The sequence below is a fragment of the Candoia aspera genome, chromosome 4 (assembly GCF_035149785.1).
Source record: "Candoia aspera isolate rCanAsp1 chromosome 4, rCanAsp1.hap2, whole genome shotgun sequence".
In the NCBI taxonomy this organism is placed as follows: Eukaryota; Metazoa; Chordata; class Lepidosauria; order Squamata; family Boidae; genus Candoia; species Candoia aspera.
Window position 1 is genome coordinate 87609450 of NC_086156.1, and position 27258 is coordinate 87636707.

Below are 27258 nucleotides of genomic sequence, written 5' to 3' on the forward strand. Positions count from 1 at the left end.
TTTCTCAAGAACACACAAATACACGATTAAGTGGATAGAGAAGAAATAATGTTCTGGTCATAAATCCCTCCTTCTTGAGTAGAATCAAAACATGGATGGCTGCTCCAGGGATCCTTGAGCTTCTAAAGCTGTTCAGGAAAGACTATTATACTTCTCTTTGAACCTTCTTTCACAGTTTCCTTTCCTTCTCTACAATGGAGTGATAGATCTCCTCAGTCATGGGCACGTAGTTCTTTTCTGAGTCATCCCGGAAGAAGAGGGGCTCATTGATAGTGGCAGGGTTGAATCCATCCCTTACCAGCTGACTTTTGCACTGCTTGAAAGTTCCTGTGATCTCCAGAGCTGCCTGCAGAATATAGAATGCAGCAATGAGGGCAGAATCAGGAATTTGTCCTTCATTGTTGTTCTGCCTCAATAACGAGGCCACTGAGTGTTGCTTCCCTTACTGTTTTAATGTGAGACAAGTTAAGGAAGGTGATGGATGGATTCCCATCAAGTGTTCTCTGCCCAGCACCAATCACTTTCTTCATGTGTAGTGAGGCAGGAATGGGCAAGTGTTGGGGGTCCTTAGAACAGCTGGTTTAACCACCTGTCAGGTTGCCCAACTAACAGGTCACAGGTATGGAGATGGTCCTTCCTGTAAGTCAGGTTATCTGACTTACAGGCATAACATTACCTAGTACACTCAATCCACATCTCAGAACAGCCTGGCTGATGGGACATAGGCACAGAGGAAAGATGTGGGAAGAAGCAGGAGGGAACAATCACTAAAGACCAAGTACCCTCCATGACTAGTGCTGCAGGGTAATGGCAATATTAGCAGGGAGTGGCTTTGACCAGCAACATCTGGATGTAGCCAGTATGGCAAAATGGCTTAGCAGTAGGCAAATGGTGCTGCCCCACAACTAGAAAAACAGCAGAGCAGTGTTCTTCAAGCTCAGCAGCTTTAAGATGTGTGGACTTCCACTCCCAGAATCCCCCCACCCAGCATGCTGGCTGGGGAAATTCTGGGAGTTGCAGTCCACACATCTTAAAGTTGCTGAGCTTGAGGAACATTGCAGTAGAGAACGCAGCCACACAAAGCCCTTGTCAGCAGGAGCAGTGCAAAGCCTGTAATGTACTGATTAGTGGCAGACTGAGCAATACAGTTAGCTCTTCTCCCTGTTTAAATTGAGTTTATGTGCAGCACAGAAATAGGGGCCTCTCAAGAGAGCACTAGACCTGTTCACAAATGTGGGTTTAGTGATCTTCTGAAAAAACACCAGAGTCTCTGTGCATTCCTGCAACCCAAGCCAGAATGGCCATGGATGGTAAGGCTCAGAAGGGGAGGAACCCCACCCACAACAGCCTAAGGTGGCCCATAGCAGCTAGCAGATCTCAGCCTCTGTCTGTGTCATCAACCACTTTGTCAATAAAGTGTTATATAGGATATGCCATACACTGAAGAGTAACTGGGGCATGTTCATACTGGGATTAGAGTGACTTGAGGATAAATCCTGTTTCGTCTTGCCACATCAAGCTAGAGCAGGCCAAGGCAGATACCCTGAGCACGCAGAAATTCCAACGGCTTATCTTTAACTATATCAAGAGTGCAAAATATGCACCGCTATTTCCTCCGATCTTCCCACTCTTCATCCAGCTGATATTCTTTCTGCCTGCTGTCTGCCACTACTGTGTTTCCCCTGGCTTCCTCCTGCCTTCCTCAGTCCTCTTTATGGGCTACTGCCTTCCTTAACCTTTTCTATCCCCTCCCTGCCTAGTTTCCTCCGGCATCCCTTTGTGCTGTCCTCAACCCTCCCCAACATCTCCTCCCTCCCCCTCAGCCATCATCACCTTGCATTTTTAACCCTTGCTCAAGCCTTTCCACATTTTCAGCATTGCCTTGTACAACCAAATCTGCCTAAAGCTTCTCTCCAGCTTTCCCATTCTGCTTTCTCCAACCCATCTAAGTCATCTCAGCCAAACCAGTTCCTTTTGCAGAAATACTGAATTTGGATGTATAAAACTTTGTTCCTCTTCTTCAGATTTCAGATTAATTTATATATACTATTTATTTCCATTATTCCCATTTTTGTTCCTATTTATGTTTTTTCAAAAATATTCAATGTACTTCTATTCTAATAAAATGGAAGTATTTTTAAAGCAAAGAAACTCCATGCAAGTACAGACTCAGCTGACAGCTTTCTTTACTAGCAATCCTTAGTAGAATTCATTCCAGTTATTCTATTGATGAAATCAAGCCTACATTTACTTCTCTTCCTCTTGTAGCTCTGATTGGCATCAGCACTTCCATTTCTACCACACCTTAAGAGCTCTGTGGTTTTGAGTCATTTGTTCTAATGGTTTCTTAGCTTGCTGAGGCAAGAGTAGGCTAGCCTAAAGCAACCATTTCTCACCTGGATACGAATGAAGCGAGGTATGGCATAGCTTGGTAGATAATCATTGGTATGTACAAATAGCTTCTTTCCATCAAAAGAAAGCCCATCCTTGACCCGTATGGCTGCCATCCCAATCTTTCCTTCATGCCCTGGAACAAACCAGAATGAGACAATTAACAGTAGAGCTACATATTTTATGAAAAATAAAAAGTAGTAAAACTGTTGGTTGCTGCTTCTAGGAAAAGTAGCTTTCATTCATTATTTACAACGTCACCAAAATGGCATGCTGACCCTCACTCTATCTTCTGTCCCCATGACCATATCTCCTGAGCTGATAGCTCATCCTCAGATCATGATTTATGCAACCTTATCCTGCCACTTCCCATATCACAAAATATCCATTTCTGTTGTGTAACTGAAGAGTAGTTGCACATAAGGAAAAATGTCACAATCTTATTGAAGTGCAAGATAAAAACATTCCCAGGTCCCCATGCCCATTGGCAAAACCAGCAGGGTTGGAGCCAATCTAATCTCAACGGGATGATGTTTCACAGGGCAGGTGCCATGGCAGAAAAGGCTCTCTTCCTTGGCCCCCAGCAGATGACACTCCTTGGCTGACAGGACCTGGAGCATGCCCCTCTGCCAGATCTGATGGGATGAGTAGATATAGTTAGGGAGAGGCAGTCCTTCAAATAACCTGGTCCCATGCCATGTAGAGCTTTATAAGTTATTACCAGCATCTTGAATTGAATCCGGAAGCAAACTGGCAACCAATGCAGCTTGCAGAGCAGAGGTGTAACATGTGCTGATCATGGAGTGCACATAACTGCCCATGCAGCCACATTTTGGACCAGCTGAAGCTTCCAGAGACTCTTCAAGGGCAGCCCCATGTAGAGCACCTTACAGTAATCCATATGAGAAGTGATTAAGGCATGAGTGACCATGAGCAACTGACACACAACACAAAGTTGCGCAAAGGACCTCCTGGCCACAGCTGCCACCTGTTCTTTGAACAGGTGCCATGAGTCCAGAAGGACCCCCAAATTGCACACAGGTTATGTTTGGAGTAGTGCAACTCCATCCAGAACAAGAGATGGAAAGTCCCCAGAACTAGGGTACCCCAACATGCAAAGCCAGTCTTGCTTGGGTTGAACTGAAGCCTATTGTTTCCCATCCAAGCCCCCACAGCCTCCAAACATCGACATAGGACCTCCACAGCATCACTTAATTGGCCTGGGGTGAAGATGTAAAGCTGGGTATCATCAGCATACTAATGATACCTCATCCCATGCTGTCAGATGGCCTCACCCAGGGGCTTCATGCAATTGTTAAATGGTAGGGGAGAAAGTACCAAATCCTGCGGCACCCCACAAAGCAGGGGCCAAGAGTGGGCCCACTGCCTTCTAATCAACATTGACTGGAACCAGCCCCAGAGGAAGGATGCAAACAGCACAATACAATGCTGCCCACACCCAACCACCTAAGCCGATCCAGAAGGATACTATGGTCAATGGTATTGAAAGCTGCCAAGCAGTCAAATGAAATCAAATATCTTTATTATGGTCTTTGACCAGCCTTTACAGTAGGAAAAGAGAAATAGTTTGGTACAGCAATTCATTAGCAGGGAAAAATAGAGAACAAGAGGACAATAAAACAGCGTATCTAATTAAAAGATTTGTGCAATTGTATGACGTAATGAATGGCTCTGTCCAAAATGATTCCTTGGACAATATACTTTTTGGTTAGCTCACCAGTTATCCACCATAGATTATTTAATAATTTCTAGAGACCTGGCACGTTCCCTTATGCACTTTGGCCTGGTCCCTAGGTCTGAAAGTGACCACCTTCCCTAACTTTCACTTACAAATTTAGGCAAGGTCCAGTTAGGAACCAAATTAAAGCCCATTGAAAATGCCTGATGGAAGGTGGCTTTTGCAGGGTCAGGTGGAATAGCTCCCTTGAGGGCAGGATAGCCCAAAGGTTTCACTCAGAGGAAGGAAGTGCATACTTTTCAACCGTCTGTAACCTTGGGGCACTCAGACCCAACTGTCCCCCAAGATAACAGAATATTTTGTGTACATCACAGCCTCATAGCTAAGCTCCAACCTTTTGTAATGAAGACAAATACCAACCCCATCAGGAGGGGATGCCATTCTAAGGGTTGATCTGACAAATCTTGCACTGCTGCCAAAGCAGCGTTATTGGAATCCTGTGCTACCTCACTGAAGGCCAATTCACCAGAGTCAAGCCAAATTCTAAAGGAGCAGGAAAGACAATATAAGGCTCTGTTCAGAAAAAAAAACAAAAACCTAAGATCAGAAATAAAAATGGTCCAAGCTAATCAGAGCTACAAAGTCCAAAAATCCTTCCCTATTCTGGCATACTATAACAAATTGTTCCCATAGCAGCACTACAGTACACAGTCGTGTTGTAGCATCCCCTCAAGTACCTTGAGTACATTACTTCCAAGCCCTTTATTGTGCTCCACACACTAACTCCTATGCCATGGATGTACCCGTATCCTCAGCACTGCAGTGACCCACAGTCACATGCAAGGAAGTTAAAAATCTCATTAACCAGCTTAAGTGTGGCAAAGCTCCCGGGAGTGACTGTGTCCCCCCTGAGCTAATTAAATCCAATTCAAATTGGTGGGCCCCTGTTTTGGCCTCTCTCTTTTCATACATTAACCATGAATCTAGGTCTCCAGAGGACTGGGGGCTGTATAACATAGAGCTAGAGCTAGAGCTAGAGCTAGAGCTAGAGCTAGAGCTAGAGCTAGATAGAGATAGAGATAGAGATAGAGATAGAGATAGAGATAGAGATAGAGATAGAGATAGAGATAGAGATAGAGATAGAGATAGAGATAGAGAGATAGAGAGATAATTGTTTCCTTATATAAAAAGGGTGATAGGAATGAACTGGCTAATTATAGGCCAATTAGTTTATTAGCAAACTATGTGCCAAGTACCTATTCACCAAAGTCCAAACCTGGACAATAGGCAGGGAATAATCCACCCTGAGCAAGCAGGATTTCAGCCAGGATGATCCAGTATAGACTATTGCCTAGTGCTTCAAAATCTGGCCCTGGTGCTTCAGCAAATAAACAAACCAGTCTGATTTGAACCTATGTGCAGCCTTCATTGATTTCAAGGCGGCATTTGATAATATCTCAAAGGTTAGACTCTGGAACATTCTGAGCACATCTTCTATAGACAAAAGACTCTTGCTCCCAATTCACAAGTTATATGATAAAACCAACCTTAGAGTGAGATGCAATCAGGGAGGGGACCTTTCTGACTTTATACAGACAGCCAAAGGGGTGAAACAAGGATGTATTTTAGCACCATTGCTCTTTAACATTTTTGCCTCCCTCCCAGGGTCTGATGATACACCATCTTTAACTTTGGATGGGGTGGCAATTTGGGGGTCCTCCTGGACTTGCAACCACTGCTCAAGGAGCAGGTGACAGCCATGGCTAGGGGGCCTTGGTCAGATTTGTCTTGTACACCAATTGTACCCACTCCTGGACCAGGAGGTCTTGCTCACTGTCACTCATGCCTTGGTCACTTCCCGTTTGGATTACTGCAATGTGTTCTACATGGAGCTACCCCTGAAACCACTCAGAAGTTACAACTGGTCCAGAATGCAGCAGCGTGTGCAGTGTTGGTCGCTCCAAGGTTTGCCCGTGTTACACTCCTGCTGCATGAGCTGCACTGGCTCCCTGTTTTCTTCCAGGTGCAATTAAAAGTGCTGGTTATCACCTTTAAAGCCCTACATGGCACAGACCAGGTTATCTGAGGACTCCCTCTCCCTGAGGGTATCTGCCCATCCCACCAGGGCAGATAGGGTAAGCACACTCCAGGTCCCTTCCCTTAAACATTGTCACTGTGTGGGCCCTTGGAAGTGTGCCTTTTCTGTTGCAGCCCTTGCCCTATGCAACACCCTCCCCCTGGAAGTCTGACAGGCCCCCACCCTGTGGTTGAGGTGACATACAAGTTGACAAATAAATAAATAGGTGAATTTATGATTCAATATATTGCACAAACCCCCCAAATGGGTAAATCCAGTAACCAAATAATGCACCTGGTGCAAACTAGGTCTCTAAATGTGCATTGGAGAAGGTGTGTGTATGTGTATATAGGTGTTTCAGACTCACCTGGCACTGGTACTCCATATATATTGACTTCCTCAATAAAGTCCAAAACTGCCAATGTCATCTCAACCTCAGTAGTGGCCACGTTCTCCCCTTTCCAGCTGCAAAAATAGGAGGGCTTTATTTCTTACAGGGTTTGCTAGAATTCATTTGTAATATATTTAGCATTTGAATACCACTGTACATTGCTTCACTCACAAGAGCCCCTTCTGGCCTTATAATCAGTGGCAAAATATTACTTAACTCATTCGCAAATTGTGTGGGGATGAGCCTGCTAGCAAACATGCAGAGAATTCCTAACCGTAGAGGCAGTTATTTATTATGGTCGCTCAGCCATGAAGGATGATGCAGATGTTTGTGCAAATAAACACACATGGCTGACAGAAGGTCAAAAGAAAATGACAGTGATAATTACTTCGTTAGCCATGCTCATGGAACAAACCAGTGATTGGTGATAATATAAGCATGGATTAGGTCCCCATCACGTACAATCTAATGATATACAGTATATTATTTGAATAGAAGAGAATATATGCAGCTCAGGGTTGAACTGTTGGGTTTTTGGTGCTCTCTGAGCTTGGTTGTTTCCTTGTCGACAATCATTATCCAGCTAGGTAACATCATCAGCGCCCTGTATTGGATTCGTACTGTATATAAGGGATTGGAGGTTTCTTTGGCCTTCAGTTGTTCTTTGGCTTTCAGTATGTATTATAGGATAGTGATAGTTTGGTTGTCCTTCAGAGTGTTTAGGGCTGCTTTTGTTTCTGTGCCCTTTTGGTCTGTGGTGTAACTGTCTGACTTATGTTTCCTTGGGTCCCACTGGCCAGTCCTGTAGTTCTGAATGCTGCAAAAAATTCTAATCGGTTGTTGCTGTGTTCTTTATGGAGCATACTGTATTCTGGGTGGATAGCAGGCAGCTGGAAATATATTTACCACCCATTCAGGTTCAGTTTCATCTTTACCTTTAGGGCTTAGCTTGAGCAAAATATGTCATGTGCAAGCCTAGGCAAGATAGCCATATGTCAGGGATGATTTCCAATGGATTCCTGCACTGAGCAGGTTGCTGTGATGGCTTACATGGCACCTTCCATGCTTCTCTGAAACATCCTTGCCTTTGTCCAAGCTGCAGGAAAACTATGAACCTCTTTATGAATTATGTAATTCAATGGTTTCATGCTGTAACCTGTTTCCAAGACGTCGGGGTTTTTAATCAGATAACTTGCTTACCAATGCAAGGGCATCTATACCATCATCCAGCAACTGTTTTGTGAATGAGCACGATCACTGAAGTTATTAGCTCCATACTTATTTCAGTTTCCAATGACTATATAAGTATATACCCCCCATTGGGGGGAGATGGGTGGTGATATAAATTTAAATAAATAAATAAATAAATGTGCTTGACGATTGTGCCAAAACAAACTATTTAGGCCTTACAGTATCAGAAGATTCTACGTTGCTTTTTGCTGTAATTCCATAAATACACCTGGAGTTTCTATAAGATAGATATTTATTGTGCTCATAGAACATCTGGGAGAGCAGTTTGGTGTATTGGTTAAGGCACCAGGCAAGAAACCAGGAGCCCCTAAGTTCTAGTCCTTCCTTAAGCATAAAGCCAGCCTGGGTGACTTTGGGCCCATCAATCTTTCTCAGCCCAAGGAAGAAGACAATGGCAAACCACTTCTGAAAATATTGCCATGAATATTCCAGGGACTTGTCCAGGCAGTTGCCAGGAGTCAAGACTGACTTGAAGGCGTACACAGAGAGGGGGGAAAAAAAGAACATCTGGGGATGGCAGAGGTGAGATTCAGATTGGATATTTCATGAGTCAGGTTCTCTGAGTCAAAATCTGAGATTAGGTCTCTAGGGATTAGCCAGCATCTTTGAACATTACTGTACTCAGTCAAATGAAATTCAAATTCTTGACTGCAATAGAAAGTCACAGAGAAACAGTGAACACAGATGTATCATGCCCCACCCAGCATCTCACATCAGACAGGCAAAACTGCAGATCCAATCTACCCATTAAATGAGTAGTGGGACTCACCGGAAAGTATCTCCCACCCGATCCTGGAAATAGAGAAAACCTTCATGGTCTTCCATCAAGAGATCACCGGTGTTGAAGTAACTGTCTCCTTTCTTCAGGACATCCTGGAGAATTTTCTTCTCTGTGTTCTGGTGATCTCTGGCGTAGCCTTCAAATGGGAGTGTAGCATTTATCTTGATCACCATTAAACCTGTCTGTCCTAGAACATGAAAAGGGAATTAAGTGGAAACAACAAATGGTCATCCTGCAACAAAGAACCAGTGGCACCTCTAAATAGGAATCATTCAGTGTTACTGGGCATATGTGTAACATCAGCTGCTGTAAGCATTAATAACTTCCCAGAATACAAAGGAAGAGATCATTCCTGGATGACTCTAAAGACTCAGAGCCTTTTCCCACTTGCACTTTCCTTCCTGTGGCATAAGTATATGCTAGCACTCTTTTTGCACTCTGTCCTCATGACATTACCATCACCTGTCCTGAATCTATACCAGAGACAGCCTTACATCATTCTTGTTTAAGTTTCATAGCATTGTTTTTCCTTGCCACTGATACAACCTGGCACTCTTCACCATTTTGTTGCTGAGACAGTCAGGTGACTCTTTAGGCTGGTCTAGACATGCTTTTCCTCTCCAACCCTTGAGCATTTTCCTGTGAGGACATTCTGGTTCAGGAAACTGTACAGTCTACTTCTTTCAAATCAGCTCTTCCTCTGGGTCAACCAGAACAGCAGTGACCAATAGCGGTTGTAGTAGAAGGCTGTACAGTGAAGTGGGAGAGAAAAAGCCAGCTCTCTGTTGTGTTTTGGCACTGCCTCCCCATATCTTCCAGCTGTTGTTTGGGTTGCTTCTGAACACAGGTTTAGTGCTTTTCTGGAAAAATGCTCAATTCATGTCCAAAAGGAGTCTTGCTATCAGCGGATATGATTGGATTGAGTTTTCATATATAGTATGTCTAGATAGGCTATCTTCTCCTCAGCCTACCAGTATCATATTAAGGAGAGCGATTGGTGGATGTGTACATGCTGGCTGGTGATGTTTGGTGGGAAGGAAGGAAACTTCCTTCCCACCAATGCACTCCTTCCTGTCTTTAACATGCTTGTACAGCACAAGTAAAGATGGCAAAATTTTCTGGCGTCACATCTGTAGCACAATAGAGGCAGCAAATGTATGCCAGAATAGCTTCCTGTGGGCTTAAAACTGGTGGAGAGCACTTTAACTTGACCATGAGAAGTAGCCCTCAGTCATGATTTTTCAGGACATCCATCCCTCAGCCAGAGGAAGCAAGAGTGTTGCAGCATGCACAGATGTGATTGGACTCTTACATTGGTTATATCAACTAATTAAATGAATTGACATTTATTTTAGGAAAGGTAAAAGAGACTAGGTATACATGTGGTGCATAACTTTTATATGATACCTGTCTCCTATTGTTGTTGTTCAGTCGTTAAGTCGTGTCCGACCCTTTGTGACCCCATGGACCACAGCATGCCAGGCCTTCCAGTCCTCCACTGTCTCCCAGAGTTTACTCAAATTCATGTTCATTGCATTGGTGATGCTATCTAACCATCTCATCCTCTGCCGTCCCCTTCTCCTTTTGCCTTCAGTCTCTCCCAGCATCAGGTCTTTTCCAGTGAGTCCTCTCTCCACATTAGGTGGCCAGATCTATTGGCTTAGATTACTTTAAACCTAAGGTCTTAGACTTATTAGATCGAAGGATAGCATCTATCCACAGCCATTAGTCAAGATGAGGCTTGTAACAAAATATTACAAGCTTATCTTGGCTCAAATTGCCTACCACACCCTCTCCAGGAAATTCTATTACACTGAATTTCTTCCTCAGTTTTGCAATCCCCTCTTAGCATTGCTAAGAAGAAAAGAAAATGTGGTGCTTTTTTTTTGCTTTTGCTTTAATGGCTTTTTCCAATGGCATATTGCTCATTTGAAATAATTTGTAATATGCATATATGACAAAGATCAGTTCAAAACTTGCAGTGGAATTCATCATGGGCATGGTCTAATGCAGCCTTCCAAACATGGTATCAACCAAGCAAAGACCCTGTTGGCCTGTTGACCTTCTGTAAGGCCGTAAAGACCTGGCTTTGTGCCCCGGCCTGGGACCTCGAGCGTGTGGATGGTCCCGTCTCTTGGCTGTATTAATATCCATGCATTGCTCACTTGGCAGCCATGTATATTTATTTTGTATTTATTTTATATTTTAACTTTTAATTATAATTTTTAATTGTTTTATGGTTTTATTGTTGTAAGCCGCCCAGAGTCACTCGCTGAGATGGGTGACTATAGAAATCAAATAAATAAAAATAAATAAATGTTGTAATCCAGGCCCCATAATCCCCCCTAGCATAAGCACAAGGGATTGAAGTCTGACATATCTAGAGGGCTTCTGGTTGAAAAAAAGATTGATCCAATAGATGCTCATATTGCTAAATGTATTCATTTTATGCCTGTTTTTCTTTTGGAAGTTAGATAAGGTATCTTTCAGCTTGCTGTGGGTTCCTCTAAAGACTCCTGAAGTTGGTAGAGTGATAAACATTTCTTTCACGTCCCTTTCCTTCCTGCTGCCAGGTTTTGTCAAAAAGAGGTAGGGTATGAATAGTTCCCTTGGGAAGAGGAATTAATATTAACAAGAAAAAAACCCTACAACTAGTTGTGTTTTGTGTCTGCATTTATTCTCCTACGCATTTCAGATACTCCCTTTATCAAATAAGAACAATAAACAAGCATAAGTTACAAAGTGCCAAATATTAAATACACTTAGAATCTTAGTAGTTTTTTACAAGGACAAACATATGCACCACATTATTAACACTATCCTGATGTAGCCAGTGTAGTTTAAAAACTTGATTATTAAAATATGAGATAGCCTACATCTGTAATGCTAACCCATGTTCTTGTTTTCTTGAACAAAGCTGTCTTGGGTTCATTTTCTCACTAACATCAAAAGTTCTCTCCTATTCCCAGATGTTATTATTTCATCTAATTATTTGGATCTTTTTATTTAGAGTATAAGAATATTGCAGATATCATTCAGTTCATTAAAAAAAAGCAGACAGTATTCAACCCCCACCTCCAAATATCCTTTAATTAATGAGAAGTGTGTAGTCTATATGCCTTTCCCCACTGTTGACTTGAAATGCATTCACCTCTTGAAGTCTGCTGAAAACTATACTGGCATAAAATTTGCTTGCCCTGTTACCATTCCCTATGCTGCACTACTTTAGTAGCCTTTGTTCCTGAAACAAAGCGTTCACCCAATTTCCCTCCAAGATAATGGGTGATGGAACCTAAGAGATAAAGACTGTCTCTGAATAAGAGGGAAAATACAACATGAAGATCAGTATAGCTAAGAATGACTCCAGCTTGTCTCACTCATGGGCCTGGGATGAAGGGAAAGCAATGTCATGCAGACATGTCTTCCCCCTTCCCACTCCCAACCCCCAACAATAGTAACCACAGTACATTGGTGCCAGAGGTGCAAATGGGAAAAGCTTCATGTTGTCATTAAGACCTGAAGGGATTTTTGTGCCCTAACGATGTAAATACATTCTACTTACTGTACAAATTTATCTTCTATATACCATAGTCCAGAACCTCTGCCTTGTGTCCATCCTGTATGGAATGTTTCTTTACTTTGGTTTATCTTTCTGGTTTTTACTTTCCAAGTAGCAATGCCCATATATGTTCTTAAGACAAATACAATATGTGCTACAGTTATGAAAACAGTAATAGGTACTGATTTGACATGAAGCCTGACTCAGCGTTGAACAAGAAGCAAGAGAATCTCATATTTCCATTTCTTCTGTGCTTTGTGGAAAGGAGTTTTTGTTTTGTTTTGTTTTTCATTTCACAGGTGGTGCACTAGCACTAGGATATATAAGAAAACTGCCAGAGATCTTCTACAGAGAAAAAAGGCAGGAACCACCAATAAAGTGCCATCACCACACAGTAGTGTTTGAAATTTGCAAGCAGCTCTCATTCTTGAATCAAAATCCTTGCATGAAGCAATGCAAAGAGGCAAGCCAAGCATAATATCTATGGAAAGGCAATCTGTAGTATAGATAGTTGGGGTAAAAACAGTGCAGAGGTGTCCACGGGGAGAGCGGTTGTCAAAAAGGTCAAGATGGTGAACACAATCTCATGATCAAACCACCACCCCTTCTTGTCCATGACTCGATGCACATTAAAAGGGGCGGGGCTTTGATTGCACAGTCACAGCTGCCATATTGTTTTTCTTTTTACCCCCCTGAAAATAAAGTTTACAAAAAAGATTTATTTTTTTAAAGAAAGGTGCATGTGAGAATTTTCTTTTAGTAATATACCATATTACTAACTGCCATAGACCTGATGTTGCCTGGGGATTAGGGCAGTTGAAGCCCAATACATTAACTGATTTGGAGGGCATCAGGTTGGGAAGGATTGCACTGAAGGCAGTGTATCTCCCTACGAGGTGAAACCTTGACAAAGCAAAGTCGGGTCTGTCTTAAGCATGTCTGTCTTTCTGTTGGTCCGGTCTGTCTTAGATAGCTTATGTCATGTTCACCGTTTCAATGTGCCTGGTACATCGTAATGCCTCGCATGCCATTTCCTTGGAGGGGGCTTACTCTCAGGAGCGGGTGGATAATTCCACTCTACTGAGGTGTTATCTCTTGGCTGCTGTATTGGAATGTGTTTGGGTTAGGTCAGGGATTCAAGGTTGCTTTCCCAGGCTAAGGCTAACGGTTTCCAGCACCTGGGAAGGGGTGGTTGATATGGCCAGGCGAGGGAGGGGTTCTCCTCAAGCGAGGGGATTTAGTTTGTATTTTCACGCGCTTTTGCTCATTCTCAGCTTTCTCTGTATTTGCCATAATTTCCCTAATAAATCAGATTTCATTTAAGTAACCTCTTGTGAGTCTGAGTGTTTGGGGTAGGCAACCATTACATAAAGCTGAGAATTCAAAAACTTCGAATCCCGCTGGCCCCTATCCAGGAAAAGAAAGGTTCTTTCGATCCTGCGAGGGAGAGTGCTGGCGATGACCGATCCAAATGTGCTACTTGTGGAGAGTGATGAGTCGAGCGAGGGAGAGCCCGACTCTACCATGATGCGACCTGACAGAGCCCCTCTGGGAGAGCTCTCAGCGATTCGGGAGGAGGCGAGTTCGGGGTCTGAAGGCGAAGCTGCGGGCATGAAAACCGCGCCAGAGACCACGGTCATGACCCCGGGCGAACTGGTCACTTGGGATGACAGTCGTGGGGACTTCTCGGAGGCGAGGGGCTCGTCCTGGAAGCAGAGATACCCGCTGTCCCCAACGGTGGTACAGGTGCCGCCGAGGGGGGACTCCCCCACTCCAGACTGGATTCGGGTATTAGAGTCAAAGATGGACTCCCTGGAGCTCATTCTGCAGAAAATGAGCATGGACTTGAGTTCGCTGAAAGAAGTGCGGGAGGGGTCAAGCCAGCGGCATTCGACCCCTTCCTCCCAGACACAGTCTCCAGAACGGAGAAGGGGAGCTCACCCAAGAGAGGGGGACCAGGCTCCCAGGGTGGAACTAGCGCAGCCACTCGTCCCTGAGCAGAGGCAGCAGGGAGCTGTCAAAGCAGCTGAACCGCCAGTGGGGGGGGCGCGGCCCACCGGGCGGAGGACTGAGGGACTTCTCTGTCAAGTTCAATGGAGACCCAACAAAACTCTCATTCTTTCTGATGAATGCCAAGGCTTACATGGAAGAGTGGGGGTCGCTTTTTCACTTGGAAAAAGCAAAAATCATCACCATTGCCACCAAGCTTAAGGGGAGGGCAGCGGACTGGTATGTACAGATGTGCCAATTGGAAGCCCCTGAACTGGAGAAATTTGACGAATTCCTCTGGGCCCTACAGCACCATTTCGAAGATCCACTAGCTAAGGAGCAGGCAAAGCGTGCCTTGAAAGAACTCAAGCAGGGATCGAGAACCGTGGCTGATTACGCGCTGGAGTTTAAAGCGCTAGTGGGGAAGGTGGAAGATTGGTCGCAGGCAACTGTAATAGAGTTGTTCAAAGATGGTTTAAACACCGAAGTGCTGTGCTGGTCGCTGGGACAAGATGATCCTGACAGCTTGTACGGGTGGATCCAGCTCGCTGGAAAGGCTGAGCATGCCCACAAGGTGTTCGCGCAGAGACGGGTGACGAAGTCGGGGCGGGATGGAAAACCCACCTGCCCTTCGGGCACCATAGGAAGGTCTGGACAATGTTCGTGGGAAGAGGAGAAGGAGCGCCGCTATGTGAAGGGGCAGTGCCTGCGCTGCGGCAAAGAGGGGCACCGCGCGGCGGCGTGCCCGAAGGTGAAGGGCGAGGACCGGCATGGAAAGTCGACTGCGAAGTCCCCCTCTCTGCTGAGAAAGATGAAAGCAGCAGTGGCTGACACTGAGATGGAAAGCGTGCCGTTTTACAGGGACGAGGGTGAGCCTGAATTGCTGCAGTCGGCGGGAAACACCAGCCACCTGCTCTAAAGGGCGCCGCAGGGCAGGTGGTAGAGGAGGGGCGCGAGCCTGTGTCGGTGAGTGGCAACTATCGCATTCTCACTGTGAAAGTAAAGTTGGGATCACGCACGAAGACGATAGAAGTGTGGGCGATGATTGATTCTGGGTGCTCACGGTGCTTAATGCATCCCGATGTGGTGGCTGCCTTGGAGTTGCCCACCTTTCCGTTGCAACGACCCATGGTTTTCACCCAATTGGACGGATCCGTGGCAGGGGGCAAACCGGTCACGCATTTCACCGATTTGGTAGCCTTGCAAATGGGTAGCCACCGGGAAGGGTTGTCATTTGTAGTAGCTCCGGTGGGGGGTCCTTTGGTGGTTTTGGGTGTCCCATGGTTGGTCCAGCAAAATCCTCAGATAAATTGGGTCTATCGGACTGTAACCTTTAGGGACGGATTTTATCAAGCGCCGGAGGGGAATGAAGCCCCAGAGGAGGTGGTGGGGATAGCGGCAGCTGTGACTCCGCAGTACCCAACCCCTCCTCTTGAGGGTCTACCAGAGGAATACCAGGCATTTGCGGATGTGTTTGGGGAGAAAGAAGCGGATCAACTTCCCCCCCATCAGAAAACGGACTGTGCCATTGAGCTGGTGCCTAACACCCAATTGCCTAAGCCAAAGATTTATTCAATGACTCAGAAGGAACTCACTTTGTTACGGGAGTTTGTGGACAAAAACTTGGCAAGAGGGTTCATTGAACCAGCTAGTTCGCCAGTGGGGGCACCGGTTCTCTTCCGCCCGAAGAAAGATGGGACATTAAGACTCTGTACCGATTTCCGTGGGCTCAATGCGGTCTCGATATCAAATAAATATCCCCTGCCCTTGATAAAAGATATGTTATCACATCTGGCCAAGGGGAAAATCTTCTCAAAACTGGATTTAAGGGAAGCTTATTACCGTGTGAGGATCCGGGAGGGGGATGAATGGAAAACGGCATTCAATTGCCCGTTGGGAGCTTTTCAATATAAGGTTTTGCCGTTTGGTTTGGCTGGGGCGCCTGGGGTGTTTATGCAATTGATCAATGAAGTATTACATGAACATCTGTTTAAGGGGGTATTGGTCTATTTGGATGATGTATTGATTTATACTGAAACTCTAGAGGAACATGTGCAGTTGGTTAAGCAGGTGCTTCGCAAGCTAAGGAAAGCTGAGTTGTATGCCAAACTGTCCAAATGTGCATTCCATCAAACACAAATTGATTATCTGGGGTACAGGATCTCAGATAAGGGCATAGAGATGGATCCTGCTAAGATCCAGGCCATCCTGGAATGGGAGAGACCCCGCACCCGCAGGCAACTTCAAAGTTTTCTGGGGTTCAGCAATTACTACCGCCTGTTCATCAAGGGGTTCGCTGAGATAACTTTGCCCCTGACAGATTTGCTTCGGACGAAGGGTGTGGGAGAAACCCGCCAGGTAAAAAACCCAGGCGCGCTGCTTAGATGGACTCCTGCTTGTCAGGCGGCTTTCGATAAGCTGAAGGAGTCTTTTACCCAGGAGCCTATTTTACAACACCCTGATCCCTCCAAGCCTTTTGTTGTTCAAGTGGATGCCTCTGATTATTCTATTGGAGCCCTGTTGTTGCAAGCAGATGGGGCGGGTTGTTTAAAGCCATGTGCCTACCTGTCGCGCAAATTCTCTGAGACAGAGAGACGTTGGCATGTGTGGGAAAAGGAGGCTTTTGCAGTCAAAGCGGCTTTAGACACTTGGCGCCACTTGCTGGAAGGGGCTAATCATCCATTTGAGGTGTGGACTGACCATAAGAACTTGGAAGCCCTTAGTGCCCCCCGCAAGCTGAGTCCTAAACAAGTTCGCTGGGCTCAGTTCTTTAGCCGTTTCAACTTCAAACTGAAGTTTATTCCAGGGAAAAAGAACTTTTTAGCAGACACGCTGTCCAGGCAGCCCCAGGACTCCAGCTCAGCGCCAGAGGTGGTCAGCACGCTGTGGACACAGCCACAACTCGGAATGCAGGCTGTGACCCGGAGTCAAGCCCGGGCGCAGCAGCCTGCCGGCAATGATTCCACCCCACGGGGCACCTTGTCCATTTCATCTCAATTGCAACAAAAGTTTCTAAAGGAGCTAAAAACTGACACTTGGTTGTTTGCGCTATGTCTAAACGCAAGGTGGGGAAGCCTCAAGGCTTGTTGCAACCAGTGGCCAGTCCCGCTTGCCCGTGGGAGGAGGTTTCCATGGATTTCATAGTGGAGTTACCTCCCAGCCAACGAAAAACTGTTATTTGGGTAGTAAAAGACTATTTCTCCAAGCAAGCTCATTTCATCCCATGCGCCTCCATTCCTTCGGCGCGACAGTTAGCCCGCCTATTCCTTGTACACATGTACAGGTTACACGGATGTCCCTCCCGTTTAATTTCTGACAGGGGCACACAGTTCACCTCTCAGTTTTGGCAGGCATTTTTGAAACTTTTGGGCACTAAACAGGCATTGTCCACGGCATGGCATCCTGAGACTGACGGGGCCACAGAGGTGCTAAATTCAACACTGGAGCAATATTTGCGTGCTTTTGTGAATTATCAACAAGATAACTGGGTTGACCTCCTTCCCTTTGCTGAGGTTGCCTACAACAACACTGTTCATCAAAGCACCAGTCAAACCCCTTTTCGCACCGTTTCTGGCAGGGATTTTGTCCCGATCCCTGACTTGCCGCAGCCGCCTGTCTCACCTGCTTCACCATCCGACTAGGCAATGCAGTTGGCGGACTCTTGGCCGGTTTAGCGGACGCACAGTCTGCTTACAAACATTACAGCTTACCTCTAGTCACTGGGATACAGAGCCCCTTCTCATCTCTCACAGGCTGATTTGCATCCACATCGTACTGCACAAGTTTATAGTTAAATAGCTTCTGAAATGGAACAGGCAAGAAGTAGAAATATGAGCCCAGACACAGACATTGAAGACAGGTATAATATATGGATTTAACAACAACAACAACAACAACAACAACAATGTATTTTTATGAATGAGCAAAAGGAACAAGGAAGTTCATGTTGGATAAAGAAGCCCAGCTAAGCCCCACAGAGTTAAAGTCGCTCCCTCTGAATAATCCTGTGATGTAGTCAGGCTGAGAGTCAGATATGTTGGGACTGATATTTCCTCACATTCTTTGGGGTGGGCAAAGAGAATGCACTGCCAGAGGCAGGAAGACAACCACTTCCATCAGGCATGTGCTGGCCTGCTCCCCATCCCCACCCTCACATGTTTATCTCCCCACTGACCTGCATCCTACCCAATTAAGTGATCAGCCACTATCCAGCCTTTCCTTCTGGCCAAACAGCTTCACTGAGGAGGCCACAGGGTAAGAAATGATGAGGTGACACGGCTACTGCCGGTGCTATGGCTACCACACAAGGCTTATTGACCTAGAAGGGTCTTCAGGAGCTGCCCCGGCATTTTCCTGCTGTTGCTGTAGCAGGAAAGGGGCCATGTAGGGCTCCCTGGAGTACCCCACAGCCAAGAGCCTCTGTCTAGGGAATCTTTGGAGTAAAACATTAGAACTAAAATCACTCTCTCAGTAGCCGGCCATCCCATGTGCTTCTCTGAAAAAGTTCACCCCTGGGAGGCGTAATGTACTTACTTTGTGTTTTTAAAAAATCCCAAATCTTCCAAAATAAGAAACGCCAATGCATTCCAATGATACCAGTGTGTCAGCAGCTACACTTCTTTTGGCCTTTGGAGAAGAGCAACAACAACAGTTCAGGGCAGAAGGGGTATCTGGCCTCAGACTGTTCCTTAGACCCAGAAGGAAGCTTGGAGGTGCTGAGTTTGGGGGCTGCATGCCTTCTTCTTAAAATACCCCAATTATGTCTCTATAGTTCTACATATATTCTGGCTAGAGGCCTAAGTAGCTAGAAGTGGCCCAGATGTTTTTTCAGTCCCAGAGAGAACTTGGCTTTAATCATTTATGAACATCCTAAGACCTTCTCATTACCCTGATGAAGAAATTGGTCCTTCCCACAGCTCCAACTTTTCCTGTGTAATTAATGAATCCAGCAGTTCCTTCAGTAGCTCCATATGTTTCGTAGATTTGGATGGGTCCAAATCGGTTCAGGAACTCCTTCCAAATCTCAATTCGCATCCCATTGCCAATGGCTACTCGCACCCTGTGGTCACGGTCATTGTCTTTCTGCAAAGTGAGATATCAAGGAGATTAGTACTGTCCAAAATAAATGTTAGCAGTTGCCATACCAACTGATCAGGCAGGGAAAACTTTAAGAAGTTGTGTGGAGAACATCCTACAAGATGGCGGGAAGGAGTGGCAGTCCATAAAGATTGTTTACAATTAGCCTATAAAGTCTATGAGGAGACTTTATCTGGTTCAGACTACAGCTGCATGGCTAGGTTGCAGTTAATATAAACAGATGGGAATCCATGTCACCATTACATGAAAGAAACGAGTTTGGTTTCCTGCTTAGTCTTAGTACCACTGGATAGCATCTTTGAGCAAGTAGCAGGGACCCAAAGTTGACTAAGGCCTAGCAGAAACACCAAGAACTATCCACCTTCTAGCAGACTTTTCCACTCAGCAATGTCACAATATGTCAACTCAATTTGGGGGGCATTTGTAAGCAAATGAGTGTTACTAAGAAAACATGTTGGCTACCTTTTCTGTGACAATGACTATTCCCTCCCCAGTCAAAGAAAAATGGCTTTCATCTTACAGTCTCCCAGACGCTCATCAAATATTTCTGCTTTTGAAAACTCCCTGTAATCCTTTGTTGGAGGAGAATTCTCCAGATTTACGAAAGCTTCATTCAACCTTGGAAGCGGCCAGTTTCAAATCAAACTCATCATAAAAAATAAAGCTAAGCAACCTTAAGCCTGCTGGCTTCATATGGCCACTTTTAAACTCCTGGGCATATGCCCTTCTTCATTTTCCCCTCCACATTCCTGTCTTTCAGTCAGTTCCCAAAGACCTTTTTGGTGTTTGGCAGCTTTCCAAGTCAATGATTGCTATGAGGAATACACAAAGGAGTAGTACCATTGCACAATAGCCTCAGTCCACCTATACTACAAATATATATTTCCCTGTAAAGATACAGCACTATTCTTCTATAAGAGATTAGTAATAATACCATTCTTTTTTTTCCCTGTATAGCTCTATAAATATATATAAATATATAGCTATACAGATTCATATGTGTGTTCTATGACCTTCTACCTGGCAACTACAATTATCAATGTGTCATGAAATAGGAAATGAGGGAGGGAACTGGGTTACATGAAGGGAAGAAATGGATATAGGAGAAAGGAATATACAAATGAGCCATATATTCATGAACAACAGGGCCTAGGTCTCTATGATATGGTATAGGCACAGTTATATTCTAGATTCCTATATGTGTTGCCTGGACTCTGCTGTATGCAGTTTGACAGGAAATCCCTTATCATTCTTTGTAATATTGTTTTCTGAACTATTAGTCCATCTTATCAATTACCTTTGGTACATTACACAAGTAGCGCATCATTTCTCCTATGTACTGGATCACAGTGACATGGTAACGTCTGCAGTCCTCCCAGTAATGAGAAACAGAGAACTTAGACTTCAGAGCACATGTAGCCCCTTACATAAACAGAGAGAGAAAGTTCAGGAAGTTGGTGTGATTGCCTGGTTAGAACCCTGAGCCAGAATGCTCCACACTGCAACTTTTCAGTGGCAGTTTCCTCCAGGTTAGCTAAAACATCCTAAAGTGGTTTGAACCCAGGACATTTGAAGAGGACAAAGGCAGAGCATACATCAAATAAATAAATAGATACATAAATAAATAAAAGGTCTTCTCCCGTGCAAGCTCCCTGCTTCCTGTGACTGTCATCCTTCTGCAATCGGACATCCAAAGGGGTTGGAACATTGGCAAGAGATAGGCCATTTAGGTTTACTTCTTTATACAGTTTATACGGCTGTGATCAGAAAACATCTGATGCCGCACATCTTTGGTCCACCCACCTATCCACCCACCACTCGGTCATTTACTAGTTGTTTTCTGATTTTCAGCTTAGTTGGTTAGCCTTTATTGCGTTAAGTGTTCCATAAAATTGATACTATGAGCAGCCCTAGCATCACCTACTAGGAACAATTGGCAAGATAGAAACACTTAATAAATAAATTAGCAAATAAAAAGTATAATTCTCATGTCCTTCCATTATGAAGTAAACTCATCTTTGCTGCTTAAATGACAGCACTGTATGAATGAATACTGCTAAAGCATCTATCAGTCACCTGAAATGCATTCAGGTAGTCCTCGCTTAACAACCACAATTGGGACTGTAATTTTGGTTGCTAAGTGAAGTAGTCATTAAACAAATCCAACCTGATTTTACGACCATTTTTGTGGCAGTCATTAAGTGAAACACCACAGGCATTAAGTGAACCACATGGTCATTAAGCAAATCACAGAGTTCCCCATTGATTTTGCTTGCCAGAAGCCAGCCAGGAAGGTTGAAAATGGTGATTGCATGACCACAGGATGCTGCAACAGTCATAAATGAGAACCAGTTGCCAAGTGCCCAAATCATGATCTGTGACTGCAGGGATGCAACAATGGTCATAAGTATGAGGACTGGTCGCAAGTCAGTTTTTTCAGCACCATCTTAAGTCTGAACCATTACTAAATGAATGGTCATTAAGCGAGGATTACCTGCATATACTTTTGTTGTGGCCTATGGTTAAAACAAGAAAAATTACCCTTCCTCCTCCTCCTCCTCCTCCTCCTCCTGACACTCCCAGCACAAACATTCATACAGTATATTGGCATGTCTATCTGCTGCCTTATAAATATATTTTAGTTACAATGCAAAACTGCTCCAGGGGAGGCAGGTTTCCCTCTGAATCTGCCAGAAAGCCAATTAAAAGTGTTCTTGGCATAGCTAATTTTTACAGTGAGATTATACAATTTTATGTTATTTTTTGCCAGAACTCAATTCTGGAGATGTATATCATTACTGTATCTAGGTTGGTAAATAATTGGCACCACAGTATAAACCTTCATGTCTTCCTGCTTGCCTCCTCCCATTCTCTTAAACTCCTTCATGCAGTGTTATTAATGGCTTGTTGGGAAAGTATCTGGAGCAGGCTGTGATGCCCTCTGTAGATGCTGCATTAATATAAGAGCTCTGCGTCTCTTGATTACACTCTGACAGTGGAGGTCTCTTTATGTGTGTTCTTGGCTCCCTGCCATTTTGTGCTTACCCATGTCTACGCACCCCAGAAGCCCAAAGAATCCAGCTGAGTGGTAGAGTGGGAGTGGAATGTAAACAACGTCCTCAGAATGGATTCTGCACAGGCGTAACAGATGGGACACCACTAACGCTTTCTTCTGGGAAATGATAGCAGCTTTGGGGAGTCCTGGAGGAAAGTAAAAAAAGAAAAGGGAGGGGGAGAAAGGCTGCAATGAATTTAGAGTAACAGCAAGAAATGATAACTTAGAATCAGTTTCACAGCCTTGTTTGACCCCATGGCAGACATAGTGATCATAACATGACCTCAACATTTCAGAAGCACCCGCTGGCCAAAAGGTCACTGATCAGTGAGCTAAAGGCTGGTGCTCTGCTTTGCAGCATGCCACTTTCCATTTAGCATCATCACCACCACCACCACCATCATCATCATCATCATTGAAGATTATTTATTTATTTATATTTCAAATTTCATCACCGCCCATCTCTCACGAGGCAATGATGATCAGGGAGCCTTGCAGACACCAAGGAAGAAGTCAGGTTACCTAACCCTGATCTAGCCTCTAGGCTATGCATGTCATGAAAATCATGCAGGGATACAGGCAGAACACAATAGAGAGAATTTTCCAGACCACAGCATATTTTATTCTTCCAGACCTCTCAGCTACCCCTCCAAGTTTCATGCTCCTCACCTGTGGTCCCAGAGGTGAAAATATACAGGCATGTAGATTTAGGTGTTACATTGGCTCTGAAGGAAAAAGGCACTGATTCAGTTGAGCTTAATTTGATCCGTTCGAGCAGCACCTCTACACCTTCAGTTGGGGAATCATCGCTTAGATAAAAAACACGTATCCCTTCATTATTTAAAGTAGGCAGGACATCTTCAATGGCATCTTTTAAATCTTAAAACAGGGAAGAAAAAAGATTTGATTGAACCTTACTACCTTAGTTTTGGAAACCCTTTGAACCCCTTCCATAAACACTGGAGTACAGCAAAAACATGGCAAAGTTACTATAAAGACAAGGGAAAGAAGAGAACCTATGCATGCCTTCTTAGAAACACCAATCACTCCCAGGCAAATATGAATAATATAGTCCATTTTTTCCTGATTATTTTATTGTATGAAACTAACAGGGAGAAAAATGTATATGTAACTTTGTGCTAGCAACATATGAAATGAATGAATGAAAAAGGAAGGGACGGAGGGAGGAGGAGAAAGACAGCCAGTCTGGAATATTATGTCATTTTAAAAAAAACTTCACACAATTTGATTGAATTGTTTTCACGTCTTTTGCTTGTCTCTTTGTTGGAAAAGAATTAATTCAAATGCTGACAAATAATATGTATCAACATTCCATTGCTGCAAGTCATGAATAAATTTATATTTCTAATGTTGTGTAGTAATTCTTTGGCCATCTTTCATGGTTAAGGTCAAAATACAACATAACCAAGCTGAACATACCCATCTTTGATGTACAACAATCAATCTACCATCAACAATTTTTAAATTTCAGTTTAAAATTTGACAATAATAGGACAATAGTATGGTTATCTTAAAATGCTTATAATATACAACTGATTCCTTTAATCAAGAAAAATGTATCAAAGAAGCTTTTGGAGCTATGTTTCACTAAGTACAGTGTATTTCTATGTTATGGGTATGTAGAAATATCAATTTTGGAAGGAGTGTAAAATTTGCTATACAATTTTAACACCGCTGAGATCATGTTGAAGATATAATACAAAGAAAGAGGCAAGAATTGGTATAAAAATGTATTATTCCAGCTAGCACAAAAATGGCCCTAATACACTGAGAAATAAACCACCACTACCAACAACAATGGGTTTGAATAAATTTTGGAAAATATTGGGCTGGTCCAAATAGCAGTGGGATTGTCCATGATAAAACAGAATCCATATACTTTATGATTAGAGCAAAGTGCCAAGGAACAGAACAGCAGTGATACCTTTTAATGACACCTTCTGAAAATGGCTTGCAAAGTTCTGCTGTAAAACATCACCACCAACTCCCACCCCAGGTGGTTGTTCAGAAAAATGGTAGTGAATGTTACTAAGAAGTCCAAGAGGATCCCTAGAATTATAACTTTGTCTCAAATAATAAAAGAGAAAGGAGAACAAAGACAGGGTGATACCACTGTGGGAATGGCACCATTTCATGCAGAAATGTCATAAGTCATGCTCAATGTGAGCATCTCCAAGTATCTTGCAAAATTATCACAGTAAGCTGTTCAGGCGATGACCAGTTCTCTTCGAAGGCCAGAATGTGATAAATCTTTCATTTCTCAACCCAGCTGTACTGGAAGACATTGCTGAAATGCCATGGAGGTAGAAATTGACTACTTTGCTGAATAGAGTTGAGTTGCTAATGAACTTTCACTTGTCAGATTGCTTCCAGCCACAACCCTGCTTGCTTCATTGTTCACAGCTCCAAGGTATACATTTATTATGTATAAGCCCATTACATGTATAATTCTATGAATTAGTATACCTACACATAATAATATTAATAAATACATTAAACAAAACAATATAAAAGGATTATACAATTAGTGGGATATCTCTGTCTCTGTCGTAATCTATCAGCAATCAGCAATGCCAGTTCCAAAGTCTGTATGGAGCCTCCAAGCTATCTATATCTATCTATCTATCTATCTATCTATCTATCTATCTATCTATCTATCTATCTATCTATCTATCTCTGAATACAGTAGTGTAGTTAGGTAATTCTGGATTATGTAGATTAATCAATGGGGCCCAGGGCTAGGGTACTTTTTAGAGAGCAATGCAAATTGCTTCCCTTACTTCCAAGTGTGGTAAAGCAGCTTTGCTGCATTTGAGGCAACCCCTGATCATTCTACAGTGTGGGGCCCTTGACTTCTGCCTCAAAGTACTGTCCTGATGGCACTTCTGTCTGTATATGAGTGTCCAAAAGAGTACTAGAATGGACTGATCCATTCACTGCTAATTTATTTATTTAAATTTATAGAGCTGCCCATTTCATTTATGTGACTTACAAGTTAAAACAGCAAAGACAAACTTACAGAAAATGATTAAATCAATTAACCAGAAACATAAAAATGTGGGAAGGTGTCAGCTTACAGCTCACAGACAATACAACCATCTTGCAGGCTCCCCACATCCACAGGATCCACAGGCCTGATGGCACAGACATGTCTTCAGGGACTTCCTAAAGACCAACAAGGTTGGGGCCAATCTAACCTCAGGGGGGATAATGTTCCAGAGGTTGGGTGCCACAGCAAAAAAAGGGTCTCCTGGGTGCCATCAGATGGAATTCCTTTGTAGAAGGGACCTGCAACATTCCCCTTCTGCCAGATCTGATGAAACGGGTAGATGTTCTTAAAGGTTAAGGTTAAGGTTTCCCTTGACATTAAGTCCAGTCGTGTCTGACTCTAGGGGGCAGTGCTCATCTCCGTTTCAAAGCCGAAGAGCCGGCGTTTGTCCGTAGACACTTCCATGGTCATGTGGCCGGCATGACTACATGGAACGCCGTTACCTGCCTGCTGAAGCGGTACCTATTAATCTACTCACATTTGCATGTTTTCGAACTGCTAGGTTGGCAGGAGCTGGGACTAGCAACGGGAGCTCACCCCATCACGCGGATTTGAACCGCCGACCTTCTGATCCAGAAAACACCTAATTTATACTATGGAAGCAAAAGGTTATACTATATGGCCCTTTGCCGTTCTTACGCTCTTACCTTCTAGATCTCAAAAGACAACTGATTTCCTAATGCTGGCCAAGAGAAAAAGGATAAAGGAAGTTCATTCTAGCAAACTTCCAGTTAGTTGAATTATTGACAGATTTTTAATAGACAGACGTATATGTGGACTTTTAATAAACAGAGAGATGCACACTAGGAGAATGCTTCCAAACCATCTAAATCCACACCATCAGCCTAACCAATACTGATAGAACACTGATATAAAAAAAAACATTTTTCATATTTATTTATTTATATATATTTCAAATTTCTGTCACCGCCCATCTCCCCCAAAGGGAGAGCTTTGTCCAAGCTTATTTTACAAATACAGAATCAGAAATTGTGATGAAACTTTGCCCATCCCCCTGCAATAGACAAAATATACCTGGGTGTAATTCAGAAAGAAGGGAAGGGACAAGTAGTTATAATGTATTACTATTTTCTCATGGAATTATTTCCTATGTGGTTCTCTCACCTGGAGTTGTTAGAAGAACTTTGGCCTTGCAAGATTTCAGCACGTGCAACAGAGACCTGAGTCGTATGTTATAGTTGATACATGCCATGGTGCAGCCAATCTTTGCCAAGCCTATCCAAACTGAGAGATAGGCAGGGATGTTCTTTAAGAAAACAGCCATGGTATCCCCTTCTTTCAGCCCCACATAGCCCTTCAGCACTCTGGCTATCTGGTTGCTGTGTCTATCAATGTCCCGGTAGGTATAAACCTCATCTTCAAAGAGAATCAAGGGTTTCTCTGAATACTTCTGGACTCTGGCCAAAAATTGATCCAGGAGAGTGAAAGGGGGAGTGCGCTGCATGTAACTGTGGCATCTGTATCCCATGTGTATGCAGTAGAAGAGGGTTCTCAGATCCAGCCAAAAATAGGGGAAGAAAAATTTGCCCAGCAGGGGCAGAAGAATCAAAAGTCCAAGTGCAGCTGTGTATAGATCCAGCATGGTAGGAATTTAGCCTTGGTGCCTTGGAAGAAGTAGATAGGGATCCAGTTTGTTGCAAGCTCTATCCAAACCCTGTTTTGTGGAAGGCAAAGAGCAAAGAAATAATGAATAATCAAAAGATGTGCAGTAATTCTCACACTCCCCTCTGTCCCTCCAGGCTTAAATGAAGAAACCTTTGTCTCCCAGCCAATAAAATTTGAGTGGCATGATATAGCTCTGAAATCCTAGCATGCTCTTTGCTCCTTGCCTTCCTCATCTGTAGCACAGGCATCTGGCTTTCAGCAGGAGGCTGTTC

General features: G+C 43.8%; 1 protein-coding gene across 1 annotated transcript; it reads right to left on the reverse strand.

Annotated features, from left to right (window-relative positions):
* Positions 1–27199, reverse strand: LOC134495484 (long-chain fatty acid transport protein 2-like). The gene is made up of 10 exons (XM_063300977.1): positions 26486–27199; positions 22960–23169; positions 22281–22436; positions 20533–20657; positions 19026–19220; positions 17849–17939; positions 8579–8777; positions 6535–6632; positions 2397–2527; positions 1–346 (listed from the first exon to the last, which is right to left on the reverse strand). The coding sequence occupies exons 1-10, from the start codon at positions 26961–26963 to the stop codon at positions 170–172; spliced, it is 1860 nt and encodes a 619-aa protein (XP_063157047.1). The 5' UTR covers positions 26964–27199; the 3' UTR covers positions 1–169.
* Positions 27200–27258: the final 59 nt, after the last annotated feature.